We start from the raw sequence: 16,821 nt of genomic DNA on the forward strand, positions 1-16,821 counted from the left end.
CTCTTCCTCTGAAATGTGCCTATAGAGTTTCTGGCAACAATGGCTTTGGATGTACTCTCCTTGATACCTCCACAGTGGGGAAAGCAGCATTCTATGAAGGAGGCTCAGAAGGCAAGAGACAATTTTTCTTTCCCAGAACATGCTCAGCCATTAAATAAGTAGATATACATCACACCAGCTCAAAAGCAAGAAAAAGTGGGGCTTGAGGCAGGAGAAATAAAGACATTGAGAATAAAACTGTGATCCAGAGAATGAAGTCCGTCACTGTAACCAATGTTTTCCTGATAAAGTTATTTAGTGGACCCATGTAATTACAAACCTCTCCTTTAGAGGTGAAGTCCAAGAAAAAGGAAAGAAGAAACTCATGGAGTTCAGATGAAAATAAGTTACTGAGTATTACCACTCCCACTTTTGAGAATTAACTAGAAGTCAGTGTTTTTGATCTACTCATGATTGAGCAGGTAGACAGAAGAGAAAAAATGGAAGGAAGAAAGGTCTTCACGTATTCAGGAAGTAAACTCATGGAGTTATGACTTCCAAACAGCCAGCTCAATTCCTTCGCTGCTTATCACCTGTGAAAGCAAGACTTGGAATTACCAGCTTTGATGTACTAAGCCTTTCATGCACTACAAAATCTTGTTTAGCACAGGAGCATTTTACTTCTCCCCCAGTCTTGGGTTTCCAATCAAGTGTGACCACTTGATTACTAAATGTTAAAGTGTTGAGGAAGAAAAACACGGGAAGAACACCTTTTTTGTTAGTTAATTGCAGCATTTCACTGTTCCTTCCTTCCCCAGGAACTTTAACTCTGATCCATCTCCCAGATACAGAACCTGCCTTTGGCACACACACACACCAAGTAAAACTGAGTATGTACATACAAGTGTATGACCGGCTAGTATAAACCCCAGTCACCAGGGCCATCATCTAATCACTGACTCTGTGTACATTCACATACACAACTTTACCTTGATGGAAGACAGCCACACAGGGAATGAATTTCTTTTCACCACCTAAATCCCATTCTATGGATAAATTCCATCTGCTGGTCTGAGATTCGGTTTGGCTGGGGTAGGAGAGAAGGAAGAGGAATGGGATTAGTTAACTATTTTCTTCTTCTCTTTCACTGGACTAGAAAGGAAGAGGAGTGGAGAAGCAGAAAAAGAAAGATGCTGAAATATATTCCAGAGGACTCACATAAAACAGTGGAAACTACAAATATGTGACAAACACCTCTAAACCAGGGACGGAAAAAACTTGCTTGATAAAATCATTACATATAATGCATCGATGCATTAGTATTTCTCTAAAAGTTTGGAAGACACATGACCAAAGTTCCATAAATATCTACAAGTACATATCAGTTCTGCTCTGTAGAACTAACTCCATCTTTGTCAGGATCTGCTACCTCACCCTGAGAACTCATGCCATGCTTCAGTTCCGTATCTCCAATACTAGCTTATTCTTCCTTCTCCACCACAGATCTACCAGTAACCAAAGTACGACAGGACGTAATAGCAGGTCACCAACTAACTCCGAACAGTTAAAAAGAGTCTTTCTTCCATATATGCTACCGATTAAAAAAAAAAAAAAAAAAAAAGAAATAGAGACGGATTATAAAAGTATGTGTTTCAGCAAAGTCTGGGCTAAATAACATTGTATTTGGCATTAAAAACAGTTAGCGGAGTTGATGGACTCTGGTGAATTATGATAGTTCTTTTTTTTTCTTCAAGATTGATTATTTTTTATTATTACTGATCTTATCTATCACAATAAAGCTGAGCTAATTTTACTTAGTTAGAAGAAAGAAGGATGGGAAGGGACAACAGAGGAGTGAAACACTGCCTGAATTTACAATTCTTTACGATAAGTAGCATAACTCAGTCCGTTAAGTATAATGGTTTCAAGATACCATATAGTACATTCTAATCTGATACTGAAGCACGAACATAAGCCATCCATATTGTAAACCATTTCCTTACTTGTATTACAATGCAATTGAGGGTATTTGATATGTGAATTCCATCTCATTCCCTTACTGGATAATATGTTCCACATTAAAAAAGAAGCAAACTGCATTCTGCAATATTTGCTCAGCAATATGCCAAATGAACTGGCAGAAGGAACAAATTACTTCTGCTCTCAAGTAGGGTGGATACTATTCTTAGGTTATCAGAAAGACTGGTGGTGCAAAAGCATTATGAAGAGTGCACAGCCAGCCAGAGACAGGCAGACTGGGCTGAAAGCTGGAACCACAGAGCATCAGAGGTACTGGTTTGAAACCATACCTTGAATCACTTATCCGCTGACGCTGGACAGGGCATGCAGTAGTTAAGGGCTCCACTTGAGTAACACAGGTAACGAATCTCAGTACAGCTCACAACGGACAGCCAGCCACATGACAGTCAGATGTGAAGCAAAAGAGCAAGAAATTAAAGGACAGTCCACATCCGTATCAGCTCTTGACAGTGAGAAAATTCATTCAGGAATAAAGACAGACTTTTACCCTATGGAATATGAGCTCAGCTATCACACAGATAAAAGGGCCTTACTACAGGGCACAGCGTATGTATGACAGGTGGGTGTACTCTCGTTCCTAAAGCTGACACGGGGCCACTGTGCAGCACAGAGTGCAAAAATTAAGAGCGCAAGGGCTCCTTTGTATGGGTCTCAGCAATCCTTAGCTATCAAAGCAGGTTTTCTGAAGTCTTAGAACTCAGGACCAGTTCTGCTACCCTATATTCAGTAATTCATTGAGCAATATATCAAATTGTCAAGTAAGACAAAGGATGTTTATGAGCATTTCATTACTTCCAGAGAGAAGTACAACTCCCAGTGAGAATTATTTTTTGTGTTGTCTTATTTAAAAACACTAATTCCTGACGAGCAAAAAACAAATCATCCTTGTTCTGCAGCTAAATTCCTAAGAATGAAAAAAATCTTTCTACATGTAATAGTTGAACCACAAGTCAGAGTTTACTTAAAAACAGTAATCAGCCAGAGTAACATTTAAGTTTAGGTATCAAGTAAATTCTGTCAGACTGTTCCTTGCTCGTATTTTAAATCCACAACCATTGTATTTCTGTATTCACTGCACATCAGTAATCTCTTTTCACAGATCTTATTAATAAAAATAATTAACTGCAGCTATTTTTAAAACACAGTTCCTATGCTTAGTGACTGAGACCAGAGAGAACTTCTAAATGTTCACTGTCTTCTGCAGTTGACGGCCACAAGTTGTTACCTAGAAGCTGAGGAGGAAAATTTCATCCAGAGGCAGGCAATGCACCACCGGAGCAGGTCATGCAGGCCGGCAGTGGGATCTCATCTCCCCTATTAACACTACATCAGGTCAGCTTTGGCTTTGTCCAGTGGGAAGTCACACTTAGATGACCTCCAGATGTCCCTTCAAAGTATCATTTCTATGATGACTCTGTTTTGGGGTGAGGACTCCTCAGTGGGGTGGTGAAAATTCTCATTTCGCCAGATTTTCTTCAGCTTCCTGCTTACAAAATGGCTTTATACAGGCTCCACAGTTTAAGCACTTAACACTTGATAAAAACAAAATGCTCTTCCAGAAATAATCTTATTATTACCACCGCGTTAACTTGTCGGAGAATTTACTAAGCACAAATTACCTATAGCAGGCAAACATCTACGACTGGATTTTACAAACCCTTAGAGATATGGATTGTAAAAGCCAAGTGAGATTGGATTCTTTTTTGTGTCCTATCACTATCCCTCTGGAAAGTGATGCGGAAAGGTCTGGGGGGGTGGTGGTATTTTTTTGTTTTCTGTTTTAGTTTGGGTTTGTTTGTTTTACTAAACTGAAAGTATATTTAAAAAAAAAAACAACAAACAAACACATATTTCTTTTTTAAGCAAACATTTGAAGAACAGCTTTTAAGTGGTTATCTGGAAACGCAGTGCCTTGATTCAAAACTTGAGCATTCTACCCATTCAACAGCTCAAAAGTAACAGAGAGCAAGCACTGTGACAGCGTAAACACTAGCCACGTACCTGCCAGCTCTCAAGAGCTTGTCTCTGATATACAAGATGCAAACAGTAATTCTGGTCAAGCCTTCGCTAGAAGCCCATTCTCATCATAAACACGCACGTTAATTGCTTTTCTCTGTACGGAACAATAATTAATGAAACAAACCGTTTTTTTCGTTCACCTCTGTGCTACGGCTTAATTGGCTGGAGTTGGGTACAGATGGTCAGAATAGGACTCGCAGGAGGCACCCCTGGGAGGTTTAACCCCATCCCTGCCTCCCTCCCGCAGGGCCGAGCAGCAGAACTCTCCCTCCCGCCGCGGCGCGGCCCCAGCGCCCCCACACCCGCGCCCCGCGCCCCCCTCCCCTTCGCACGGCGACTTCAGGCGCAGCTCCGCAAACTTGACAGACTTCACCCCTGTCGGGCGACGGATTCCCGGGCACACGGGCTGGTCTGGCGGAGCCGCACCGAGGCCCAGCGCGGCAGCGCCCCGCGCCCACACCGCCCACACCGCCGCCCCCCCCCCCCCGCCGCGGCGCGCACGGCTCAACCTGTTGAGTCCACGGCGGGACGGCCCGGCGGGCGCGGGAGCCGCGGCCGGGCGGCAGCGGGGGGGGCGGGGGGGCTCACCTTCTGCTGCCGGCGGGCCATGTCCGTGGGCTGCTTGGCGTTGAAGGGGTGCGCGATGCACCTCGCGATGAACACGTAGAGCTGCAGCCGGAGCCGCTTCTCCCGCTCCTCTCGCTGCAGGCGCTCCTGCTCTTCCCGGCCCTCGCTCAGCACCGAGGGGCTGGGGCTGGGGCTGGCCGCCCGCGCCGCCCCGGCCTCCCTGCCCCGCGGGTCCCGGGCCGGCGCCGGCGGCAGCGAGCGCGGCGAGCCGCCGCCCGCCGCCACCAGCACGTCCCGCCGCTCCTCTTCGAGCACCTCATCGGACTCCTCCTCGCTGGAGGAAGGGTCCAGCATCGCGCTCGGCGGGCGCGCCCCGCGGCCGGGCGCGGAGCGAGGCGGGCAGCGGCGGGCACCTTCCCGGACACGTCGAGTTTACACACTGACTGTTTCCGAGCGCCGGCGGCCGCCGGGCGGGAGCGGGGGGGCGGGGAGGGGAGGCGGGGTTTGGGAAGGGGGTCGAGCCTGTGTTGCCGTGGGAATTGCTCCGAGCGGCTCCCGGCGGAGGCGGGGCCGGGGCCGGGCGAACACCTCCGCCTGCCCCGGCGGGGGCCGCGGCCAGCAGGTGGCCGGGCCGGGATGGGCGGGGCCGCGCCGTGCCTGCCCCGGCTCGGCTCGGCTCGGCTCGGCTCGGCTCGGCTCGGCTCGGCTCGGCACCGAACAGCGCCCACACGGCACGGCTCGGCACGGCTCGCTGCCGACCCTGAGCTCGCTGGCATCCGCTGCCATGTAGTGTGGGGGCAAACGAGGGGCATCTCAAACGGCTTCAAAAAGAAGCCACGGGCCCCGGGCCTCTCAGGTGGGGAGCGACCTGATGCTCAAGCCCGCCTGACTTCCCCAGGATAGTTTGTCGGGAGCCCGCTGTCACACATAGGTAGTTCGCAGCGCTCTGGCATCGTTGTTGTGGGCTGCCTGTGGACCCAGCCAGGCTCACGTTAGCCTGGTTATCTTCACCCTCACGGCTGTGAGAAACATGCGGGAGCCTGCCGCTGTCACGCTCTGAAATGAAATAAAAAAGGCTTTACTGTGTGCAAGCTAGATTCCTAGAGTCTGACTGGGGCCCCTGGGGGGAAAGGCAGCCCTGCCGGGGGTGGGCAGGCACATCAGATTCCATGTGGATCAACGGGTCCATCCCTCGCTCCCTGCACACCCGGGCACGGTGGTGCCGCTGCCGGGGAGGGTGCGGGAGCTCCCCCCGCACAGGGCCGGGCCGCGGGTCGGGGGGACAGCGGCGGCGGGGACGGACTGGCTCGCAGAGGGGCCGCGTCCCTGTGTGCTGCTTTGAACCCCTGGTAAGGGAGGGCCTGCCCGCACAGCCCTATCTTTTTTGTTTATTTTTTTTTAATTATTTTTATTATGCTTTGTTTATTATTTTTCCTATCATGTTTCTCATGCCGTGCTGAGAGACAGGAGTAAAACGTCCCAGTGCGTTTTATTTCTTTCCAGTACAGCCTTTCTAGATTGTTTCTCAACATCTACAATGATAAAACTTCTGCCTATGAAGAAACTATCAGAATGCATAAAAGAGCTGGAAAACTCTACAAGCTATCAATGCAACTTTTTTTTTGGTTAAATGGCCTTTTGGAGGATAGAAGCTAGAAAATGTGAACATTTTCTAATAGTGGTGGGCTTGCATTTTTCGCTTCCACTTTCAATTCTCCGCCGTTCCCTTCTGCAAACGTGTGGCGGTGCCGAGCGCCGGGCGCTGCCTCTGGATCCCTGCCAGGGGAGGGGGAGAGTGCGGGGGAGAGCCCCGCTGGCCAGCGCACCGGCTTCCTTCGGAGCCTGGGTGCTGAGTGGACCAGTCGTCTAGAAACAGGGGGGGTTATTTATGTGGCTGCCTGGTGTCCTTAACATTGATTCCTAACAGTAGGCAAAATTTGTGAAATGCTTAAAGGCAGTCAGGGAAAAGCGTGAATGTCAACCTATTGGACACCTCCGGCCACAATTCCTTAGTGCAGGAATTGCTAAGGCCGGTGTTCGTGGGTACCACCGTCACCAGTCACACGTCAGTGCTTGTGTTCCCAGTGTATCATTGCAAGTAACACCAGTCCTGTAGTAGGTAAGAGGTAGTTCCACAAAAGATATGGAACTGGTTACTGTAAACCACTTTTCCACTGAGAGGAATACAATATGCACTCAGATTTGTGGGTGCCTTTTGCAATAAATTGTTCTTATCCTAATGGCAAATAAGAGTAAAGTAACTATAAAAAACTTGCCACCAAATATGTGCAAAGTACCAACTGGGATATGAACTCTGAGATTTCAGAAGTCAGGTCCCAAACATCTTTAAATGTAGTAGCTCAGTCCAGCAGTGTCATTTCACAACTACTGCATTAAGGCCAGGGTGATTGTGTTATCATACATAAGATTACACAATTTACAGAATCACAGAATGGTCAGGTTGGAAGGGACCTCTGGAGATCACCTAGTCCAACCCCCTGCTAAAGCAGCTTCACCCAGAGCAGGTGGCACAGAGACATGTCCAGGTGGGCTTTGAATGTCTCCAGAGAAGGAGACTCCACAGCCTCTCTGGGCAGCCTGTCCCAGTGCTCTGCCACCCTCAAGGCAAAGAAGTTCTTCCTCATGTTCAGATGGACCTTCTTGTGTTGCAGTTTGTGCCAGTTGCCTCTTGTCCTGTCGCTGGGCACCACTGAAAAAAGTCTGGTTGAACTCTTGTTTATAGAAAAGATTATGTTTGCTCAACTAGCTGCCTGCACTTATTTGAAGAGAAAATATCTCTTATTTTGCTTCATGCTTCGTATCAGAATCACAGAGTTGCTGAGATTGGCAGGGATCTTCTGAGATCATCTAGTCCAGCCCCCAGAGCAGGGTCACCTCGAGCAGGTTGCCCAGGGCTGAGTCCAGTCAGGTTTTGAATATTTGCAATGATGGAGACTTCACAACCTCTCTGGGCAACCTGTGCCAGTGTTTGACCACTCTCACAATAAAATACATTTTTTTCTTATGTTTAAATGGAATTAATTTCCTGTATTTCCTTTTGTGCCCATTACTTCTTGTCCTTCCCTGAGTACCACTGAGAAGAGTCTGGCTTTGTGTTCTTTACTCCCCTCTGTCAAGGTATTTATCTACATTGGTAAGATTGCCCTGAGCCTTCTTTTGTGCAGGTCAAAGAATCCCAGCTCTCTCAGCCTCTCCACATATCTCCCATGCTCCAAGTCATTAATCACCTCCCTGACCTTTTGCTTGGTCCAGTATGTCCGTGTCCCGCTTATACTGTGGAACTCAGGACTAGACCCAGCACTTTGAATGTGGCCTCACCAGCGCTGAGGAGAGGGGAAGGATCACACCCTCGACCTGTTGGTGACACTTATCCTAATGCAGCCCAGGAGGCTGTCAGCCTTCACTGCTGCAAGAGTCCATGCTGGCTCATGTTCAGCTTGGTGTCCACCAGGACCTAAATCTTTCTGCAAAGCTGCTTTCCTGTCAGTCAGCCCCCAGCTGTCCTGGTGCATGGCAGTTCTCATCTTCAGGTGTAGGACTTCGCAATTCCCTTTGATGAACTTCTTGAGATTCACATTTGCCATTTTCTCCAGCTTGTGGAGTTCCCTCTGAACAGTCACACAACCTGGTGGTGTATCAATCACTCCTCCCAAGTTTATGGTGTCTGCAGACTGTCAGAGGGTGTGCTCTGTCCCATCATCCAGGTCATTAATGGAGAGTTTTAAATGGTGTTGGTCCCAGTATCAATCCCTAGGTACACCACTACTGACTGGCTTCCAGGTCACTGTGCTGCTGATCACAACACTCTGGGCCAGGCAGTTTAGTCAGATTGCACAACACTTTACTACCTACCTATCTGGACTACACTTCAGTTTGTCTGCGAGGATATTATGGGAGACAATGTTGAAAACCTGGCTGAAGTCAAGATAGATGACATCCAGTGCTCTGCACTCATACACCAAGCCAGTCATTTGGTCATAACAGCCTTTCAGGTTGATCACGCAGGATTCTCCTCCATAGATCCATGCTGGGTACTCTCAGTCATTTTCTTGTTTTGAATATGTTTGGAAATAGTTTCCAGGATTATTTGCTCCATCAGCTTCCCAGGGATCAAGGTGAGGCTGACTAGCCCATAGTTCTTTTTTCTTACCTTTACTGAAGATAGGAGTGCTGTTTGCTTTCTTCCACCACTTAAAACATCCATTTAAAATGTCTTCCCTAGAGCTGCATGCAAAGGACCTCTAGCAAGGTATTAAGAGTCTTGTACCTTACTTTCAGGCCTCGTCTTTTCTCAGTGTATACCCTTATTTGGGGAAAAAGATAAAAACAAGAATGACATAGATTTTATTTTCTGTCCAACCGTGCTCAAAATAGAATGTTCTCAACTTGGAATTGACTGCATCGATAAAATGAATTGACAATATCCATCAGCATATCTAACAGTTTAGGATGAACACTCCTACCTTCTGCAGCTACTTTTAACACAACCCTTTATCTGGTATTGAGCATTTCCATTCTGTAGAGCTGCTCTCATCTAACACTATTTGAGTTTTTGGTTCTGATCTTTTGTTAGTTCTTGGTGCTATTTTTTCATCTGGTGCATTTAAAAGTAGAGTATCTTCTTTTATATTTTAAATATTGTTGCAGAGTCTGAAAGCCACCCTTCCTGAATACCCTTTGTCTACTTTACAGATAATGCTACCATCAAATGTTGGTGGCATCGGCATTGTAAGAATTAGTCAGAACTTGTCCCTGAATTCCTCAGATGCCTCTGTTCAAATGCTGCTCAACCAGTTAAGTACACAAACGTCAATGCAGAATGTTTATATTCAAATACCTGTAAGTTCAAAAAATCCAACCACAACAATGAAAAGTCATTCATTAGCTCTCATTAAGATAATCTAACAAAACCCATTTTATTTATACTTTCCCTTCACTTTGTCCAACCTCAGCACAGATTTACTTCCAGTTGCACTCATTCAAGTGCAATTTTTTTCTGCCTTGATGTTATATTTTGCATAATTTAGTCTGTAGAGCATATTTATTTTAACAAAATAGTGTTAAGAACTGGACTGTTCTTTTTTATATGTCAACGAAATGAGGATTTTGTCAATAAAGTTTGGCATTTAGTGCATAAAAGAAGCAGTAAAAATGATGAAAAACTCAGCTCTGAACTCATCTAAGACTTTTATTTCATGGACTCATGTATATCATATAAATCATATATTGGTTTGGGTTGGAAGGGACCTTAAAGATCATCTAGTTCTAACGTCCCTGCCATAGTCAGGGACACCTTCCACTAGACCAGGTTGCTCAAAGCCCCATCCAGCCTGGCCTTGAACACTTCCAGGGATGGGGCAGCCATGACTTCTCTGGGCAACCTGTTCCAGTGTCTCACCACCCTCATCACAAAGAATTTCTTCCTAATATCTGATATAAATCTACTCTCTTTCAGTTTCAAGCCAGTCCCCCATGTCCTATCACCACATGCTCTTGCAAAAAGTCTCTCTCCAGCTTTCCTGTAGGCCCCAGTTGGGTACTGGAAGTTTTCAAGGCCAGGTTGGATGGGGTTGAGCAGCCCCAACCCTCTCAGCCTGTCTTCACAGGAGAGGTGCTTCAGCCCTCTGGTCATCTTTGTGACCCTCCTCTGGACTTGCTTTAATATGTCCCTGTCCTTCTTCTGTTGGGGGCCCCACAGCTGAACCCAGTACTCCAGGTGGGGTCTCATGAGAGCAGAGTAGAGGGGGACAATCACCTCCCTCCACCTGCTGGTCACACTTCTTTTGATGCAGCCCAGGATACAGCTGCTTTTCTGGGTTGCAAGTAGACATTGCCAGGTCATATTGAGCTTCTTGTCCACCAACATCCCCGAGACTTTCCCCTCAGGGCTGCTCTCAACCCTTTCTCTGCCCACCCTGTGTCTGTGCTTGAGATTGCCCTGACCCATGTGCAGGACCTTGCACTTGGCCTTGTTGGACTTCAAGAGATTTGACAGGCCCGCCTCTCAAGTCTGTCACAATCCCTCTGGATGGCCTCCCTTCCCTCCAGTGTGTTGACTCACCACTCAGCTTGGTGTCACTGTCAAACTTGCTGAGGGTGCACTTGATCCCACTGTCCATGTCACCAACAAAGGTGTTGAACAGCACTGGTCCCAGTACAGACACCTGAGGGATGCCACTCATCACTGATCTCCACTTGGATATTGAGCTGTTGACCACAGCTTTTTAAGTATGACCATCCAGCCAATTCCTTATTCACCCAATGGTCCATCAGTCAAATCCATGTCTCTCCAATTATATTGGGTCTGGCTGATGTGAGGATAATTTTCCCCACAGCAGCACTCATAGTGCTGTGCTTCTATTGGTAGGTAGAAAGGTGATGATAACACACCAGGGTTTTGGCTACTGATGAGCAGTGCTTGCACAGCATCAAGGCTGTCTCTCCAAGATTCCCTCCCTCACCACTAGGCTGTGGGTGGACAAGATCTTGGGAGAGGGCATAGCCAGGATAGCTGACCCAAAATGACCAAAGGGACATTCTATACTATATGACATCTTCCCAGCTAAGAGAAGGGGTGAGGAAGTGGAGGCATTCCTTATTTATGACGTTTTTCCTCTGGAGCAACCACTATGCATACCAAAGCCCTACTTCCCAGGAAGTGGCTGAACATCACCTGCTGATGGAAGTACAGGATAACATCTTCTGGTTTTGCTTCCACACACGACCTTTGCTATTGCTTTATTAAACTGCCTTTATCCTGATCCATGAGTGGGTTTTTTTTTTCCATCCTTTTTTCTCTAATCCTGTCCCACTGAGGAACGGAGTGATAGAGTGGCTTCATGGGCACTTGACATCCAGCCAAGGTCTTAACTACATCAGGCTGTCATGTGGGACAGTGTCAAATGTTTCACGCAAGTCCAGGTAGATGACATAACCTGAACTTGATCTTCTCCTACAGTGGGCAGTTCTTCATTCTCCCAGTTGCTGCCTTTGCCTTCTGCAACTTGGGCAGTGTAGCTGGAGCACTTGCCAGTGAAGATCAAGGCAAAAAAGCCATTGAGTACCTCAGCCTTTCCCATATCCCAGGTAACCAGGTCTCCCATTTCCTTCCGGAGAGGGCCCACATTTTCCCTAGTCTTCCTTTTATCACTCACGTACCTGTAGGAGCTTTACTTGTTGCTGTTGATGTCCCTGGCTAGATTTGATTCTATCAGGGCTTTAGCTTTCCTAGCCGGATCCCTGGCAGCTCAGGCAATCAATTCCTCTGTATTCCTCCCAGGCCACCTGTCCTTGATTCCACCTGCTGTAGGCTTCCTTTTTGTGTTTGAGTTTGTCCAGGAGCTCCTTGTTCACCCATGCAGACCTCCTGGCGTTTTTGCCTGCCTTCCTCTTTGTTGGGATGCATCACTCCTGAGCTTGGAGCAGGTGATCCTTGAATATCAACCAGTTTTCTTGGACGTCTCTTTTCTCCAGGGCTTTATCTCATGGTACTCTACAGAGCAAGTCCCTGAAGAGGCCAAAGTCTGCACTCCTGAAGCCCATGGTAGTGATCTTGCTGTGCACCCTCCTTGCCTGCCCTAAGGATCTTGGAACTCCATCATTTTGTGGTCACTGCAGCCAAGGCTACTCTTAAGCTTCACGTTCTGCACCAGCCCCTCCGTGTTGGTGAGGACAAGGTCCAGCATGGCATCTCTCCTCATTGGGTCCTCTATCACTTGGAGAAGGAAGTTATCATCAACGCATTCCAGGAACCTCCTGGATTGCCTATGGCCTGCTGTGTTGTCCCTCCAACTGATATCAAGGTGTCTGCAGTCCCCCTTGAGGACCAGGTCTTGTGAACGAGAGGCTGCTCCTATCTGTCTATAAAGGGAATAATCTGCTCAGTCTTCCAGGTCAGACAGCCTGTAGCAGACCCCCACTGTAATGTCACCTGTCCCTGCCCTGCCTTTAATCCTGACCTATTTCAAGATAAAGATATGAAGATTTTAGCTATGTTTTCAAATCCTTCATTTGGGAAAATATGTGACTAAATATAAATTGTATAAAAATGTATTTATGCTCAGTAAAGATTTCCTGTTATAGTATCAGTGCCTTGTAATTAATTTCTAAACTGTCTTTTGGTCATAAAATTATTATTTTGAGGCTCAGTAGTTCACAGTAATGAGTTTTAGCTTCATGCAGTGCATTGTCAGTTTAGACACCTCTTGTACTATTTTTTCCCCAATGCTTTGGATTACAAAATCATGTGATTAAGCAAGAATCTCACCTTCTGTCATTTGCAAGCAGGTCATAGCCAAAGCCAGACATGATGGTGGTGTTTCTTGGGTGCTTTGTAATTGCTTCATGATGGGAATATACTACGGCAGGCAGCCCTGAGTGGTGGGTGAAGTACTGCCTCTCCCTTTGCCTAACCCACTGTGATCACCTTTGTTTGTACACCGTGAACTTGTGCAGAAAAATTTGAAAGCATGAAAGATTACTGCCAGAAAAGTACAAAACCTAAAAGTAAAAGAAATAACCACATTTTAATGATTATTTAAAAAATAAAATTATGGCGAAGCTGAGCATGTATTGTTTTTGTGGTCTGGCTTACAGTTTCTGAAGGCATCTGACTGCCCACTCTACTCTCCATTGATATGTATGAATTTTTACCCAGGCAAGAACACATGATGGAGATGCTGTATGGGGGCATGGAATAGGTAATGTGGATTTACAATCCACCTGGAAGCATATAAAATTGAAAGTGCAAAAGAGCTTGCATTCTTTTCATGACGAGCAGTGTCCAGTAGATCTTCATAATGACAAATTTATCAGCATTTGTGTGCTACCAGTGTACAGTGCTCAGCTCTATGGTGTGAGAAGTTTGCATACCTGATATATTTCCCAGTCCTGCAGCTTTTCCATGCAGCAGATTATTTTATTCCTTTCTGAGCGTTTGCGGGAGGTGTAAAAAATTTCTGGAGGTTTCATTTCTGGAATATAAATTCATTTAATTTCAGGAATGCATTTCTTTCAGAGTCATGTCAGACGGTACCTCGCCATTAATTTCAGCTGTTCTGTGCAAATTCAAGTGTTTGGATGGGAATTTGCAGAAATAAATCAGTAACATTGTGGTGTTGGCCACACCTAAACCTGGTTTGGCAGTAGTAACCAAGTGTTGCAATGAGCAGAGCTTTTCAGCTTGTGTTGACAAAATAAACAGAGCTTTCCCTGAAAACCAGGCTTGTCACCTATTTACTTCACAGTGGGTCTCACTGTAGCACTATATAGGTAGTGGAACTCCGCATAAATATTCACACAGCTTCTTGCTGATGCCTGAAAAGATGGGATTCATTTGCTTGGTCCTCTCAACCACACAAACAAGTGGCAGGGCATTCACAGGCTTAGAAGGTGGAGAATACATTACATCATGTTTTTGTTGTACTCTTACAGCTATCATCATGCTGTTACTCTTCTGCAAAGTGTTTCTTGCCCACCACAACCTCTTGCAATCACAGACAATGATGGAAAATATTCTTCTGCTGCACCTTTGCTCCACTGATCTATATCAGAATTGCAGAGCTTAGGAAAGAGTTCCTCCCAAACTGTTCAATTTTATTTGACTCCCTAAGAACAGTCATTAAACAAAATGGCCTTTATGTCCTCATAATTCCTTTTGGCATGCCAGAACAGGATGACAGTGTTCATGAGCTAGATAGGTCTCGGATGAGCATAGGGACAAATAAAGAGCATTCACACGCTTGATTCCTAACTAGCTTAGGTAGCCCTTAAGAGAAATTCCCATCTACTCCTTGGGTGAATCCCCAGGGGCAGCTGACCAGGGTAAGTGATGTCAATAGCTGATCCATATAAAGAAAAACCCCAAAGTTAGATCTGAGTATTTCCACGTGTAGTTTTCAGTTTTGTAGCTCAAGTTTAGTTCACACATATGTATATAAATGTACAGAAATACATGAGAAAATGCCAATCATATGTCCTGCTCTGACATTTTGGAGGCACTGCATTACTCCTAAGTTGCGCAGCATCAATGTAATGAACAGCTTATTGCTAAGAGGCCAGATTAAAAATTTTGTCACATCATCCCTTAGTACTAAAAGCAATTCTAAAAAATGGAGATTTTTGAATTAATTTGATTCAGGGTAGCCTTGTGTCTGAAATGTAGTGTTATTCTCCACACCTTAAGCTCAAGTAGTTAAGGCAATCTGACTCCAGTGTGGGGTTGAAAAAGTGACATTAATATCTCCTTCAAAATTCTAAAGAAATATCCAAAACCATTTTTCTTAAAGGAACATTTGTACCCACAAGAAACCTCTCTACCCCACAACCTGTTTTTATTGGCAAAGGATGTTATGGCCATATATACACACCACAGGGTCTATTGTCCTGTTAGCTTAATAATATGAGCAGAAATTTTAAATTTAGTCTTGTAATAGGTTAATGAACTTCTGAATTGGAAACATCAAGAACAATACAGAGGCATAAAGTAGCTGTTGTTTAGCCATAATACATTAATACTCTTATGTGATTGTTGTCATTAACACACAGGTAGTGTTATTTTTACTAGGGATTGCTGCTGTTTTCTGAAATACTTGGTTTCTCAGGAAGCCCATGACACAGAACTTGCTGATGTGAGTGGTGTGGAGTCTTGTGAGCAATGTAGTGCAATGTGGTACCTCTTAGGGTTGACACAGATGCTGCATGTGTGACCCAGCCAGACATTGCTAGCAAGTTCCAGTGAATCCTGTTTCTATCTCCAGAGAAGTATACTTGGTTAAACTCTATCCAGGCCTATAAACAATAATAGGAAGATTGCCACAGCACTCTCCAAACTACCAAGCTGCAACAAGGTCTTTTACCATCTCATACCAACACACTCTTCATGCCAGTCCCTCTGCTGCCCTCGCCTCGCCTCACCTCATCCAGGGCCTGCTCTTTCTTCTCTTGTTTCTTCTTCTTCTCTTGCTTCTTCCTCAGCTGCTCTCTCTTCATCGGCTCTCAACCCCTTAACAGAACCAGCCACAGCTGCACCTTGTCTGCATCAGCCAACCCCCACCCCTGAAGCCAGCCCACAGCTGTATGTTATCAATGATAACTAACCCAGCTTCATTCCTCTACAGGAAGTAGGCTTAGAAAGGATCTTCAGAAGTTATTGGAATTGTACTTTCGGTCCCAGATAATATCTGTTCCACCTAACTCATTTGTGACTGATGCTTGTCTAACCTTATTCTTACTACCCTCTAGTATTTCATCTCCCTAGGCAAACACTTCCGACATTGAACTCTTTCAATTCAGAAAACTTGTCTTAATGTTACCCTAAGCTTCCCATTCTGGAACCCCGTGTCTTGCAGCCTAGCCTCTGTTACTGCTGCTCACAAAATCCCAAACCCTGTCCCTGTGCATTCTGTGCTGTGCTTTCTCCGTTCCTGGGCGTGCAGGAGGACAAGGCACTTTGCCTCCGCTCCCTGTCCTATGGGAGCTGTTCTGCTCAGTCTAGCTAAGGGCAGACCTTAAGAGCTTTCCCTGTGTTGCAGGAAAAGACCCTGAGGAGACTTCTTCTGGGTGCAAGAGGTGCTCATCTGAAAAAAAACCCCACCCATGATGTTCATCTTTTTATCTTGAAGAGAAAAGGCGCTTGCAAAGGCGGACTGACCTGGTTCTCCACTTGATACCAGAGCGTGGAGAAGGAAGCGCAGGGTGGGTTTTCAGGGACACAAGCAGCGGTCAGGCATGCACTGAGCCAGGCCCCATCCCTGTTCCGGGAGCCACTGCTGGGTGTGCTCCTGCTGAGGACTCGGGGCACCTTTTGGGATGGGGCAGAGGAGACCAAGTGGCTCATTCTTCTGCTCCCTTCAGCATTGCCTTGGTCCCACCCTGGGACCCTGCAGAGAGGACGGCAGGAACAAGAGGGGGAAGTGACTGGGACATGCTGGGGGGAAGAGCAAGAGGAGGGAGTTACCAGCTTCTCACCAGCAATGAACTTGGAGCCGCTAAAATCTACACCGTGTCCCTGAGCAATTTAAACCTATTAGTCTCGTCTGTCTGCAGTGAACATGGAAAACAGTTTATTCCTTTCCTATTTCTAGAAGTTGTTTTTTTTTAAATAAAAAGCCATTCTCTTCCTCCTGCTCAGCTTTCTGTAGGCTACGTGATCCCTTAGTCTTTCTGCATAGGTGATGGGTGCAAATTCTGATTATC

The 16,821-nt window shown here is 46.1% G+C and overlaps 1 protein-coding gene across 1 annotated transcript in view; it reads right to left on the bottom strand.

The window, feature by feature from the left end:
• CADPS2 (calcium dependent secretion activator 2) overlaps positions 1 to 5,035 on the bottom strand; it is a 321,648-nt gene extending 316,613 nt beyond the window's left edge. The window contains exon 1 of the mRNA XM_040595763.1: positions 4,627 to 5,035. Within this exon, the coding sequence (XP_040451697.1) occupies positions 4,627 to 4,959 (333 nt within the window). The 5' untranslated portion in view covers positions 4,960 to 5,035. The remainder of the gene's footprint in view (positions 1 to 4,626) is intronic.
• Positions 5,036 to 16,821: the final 11,786 nt, after the last annotated feature.

The sequence above is a fragment of the Falco naumanni genome, chromosome 5, assembly GCF_017639655.2.
Source record: "Falco naumanni isolate bFalNau1 chromosome 5, bFalNau1.pat, whole genome shotgun sequence".
Lineage (NCBI taxonomy): Eukaryota > Metazoa > Chordata > Aves > Falconiformes > Falconidae > Falco > Falco naumanni.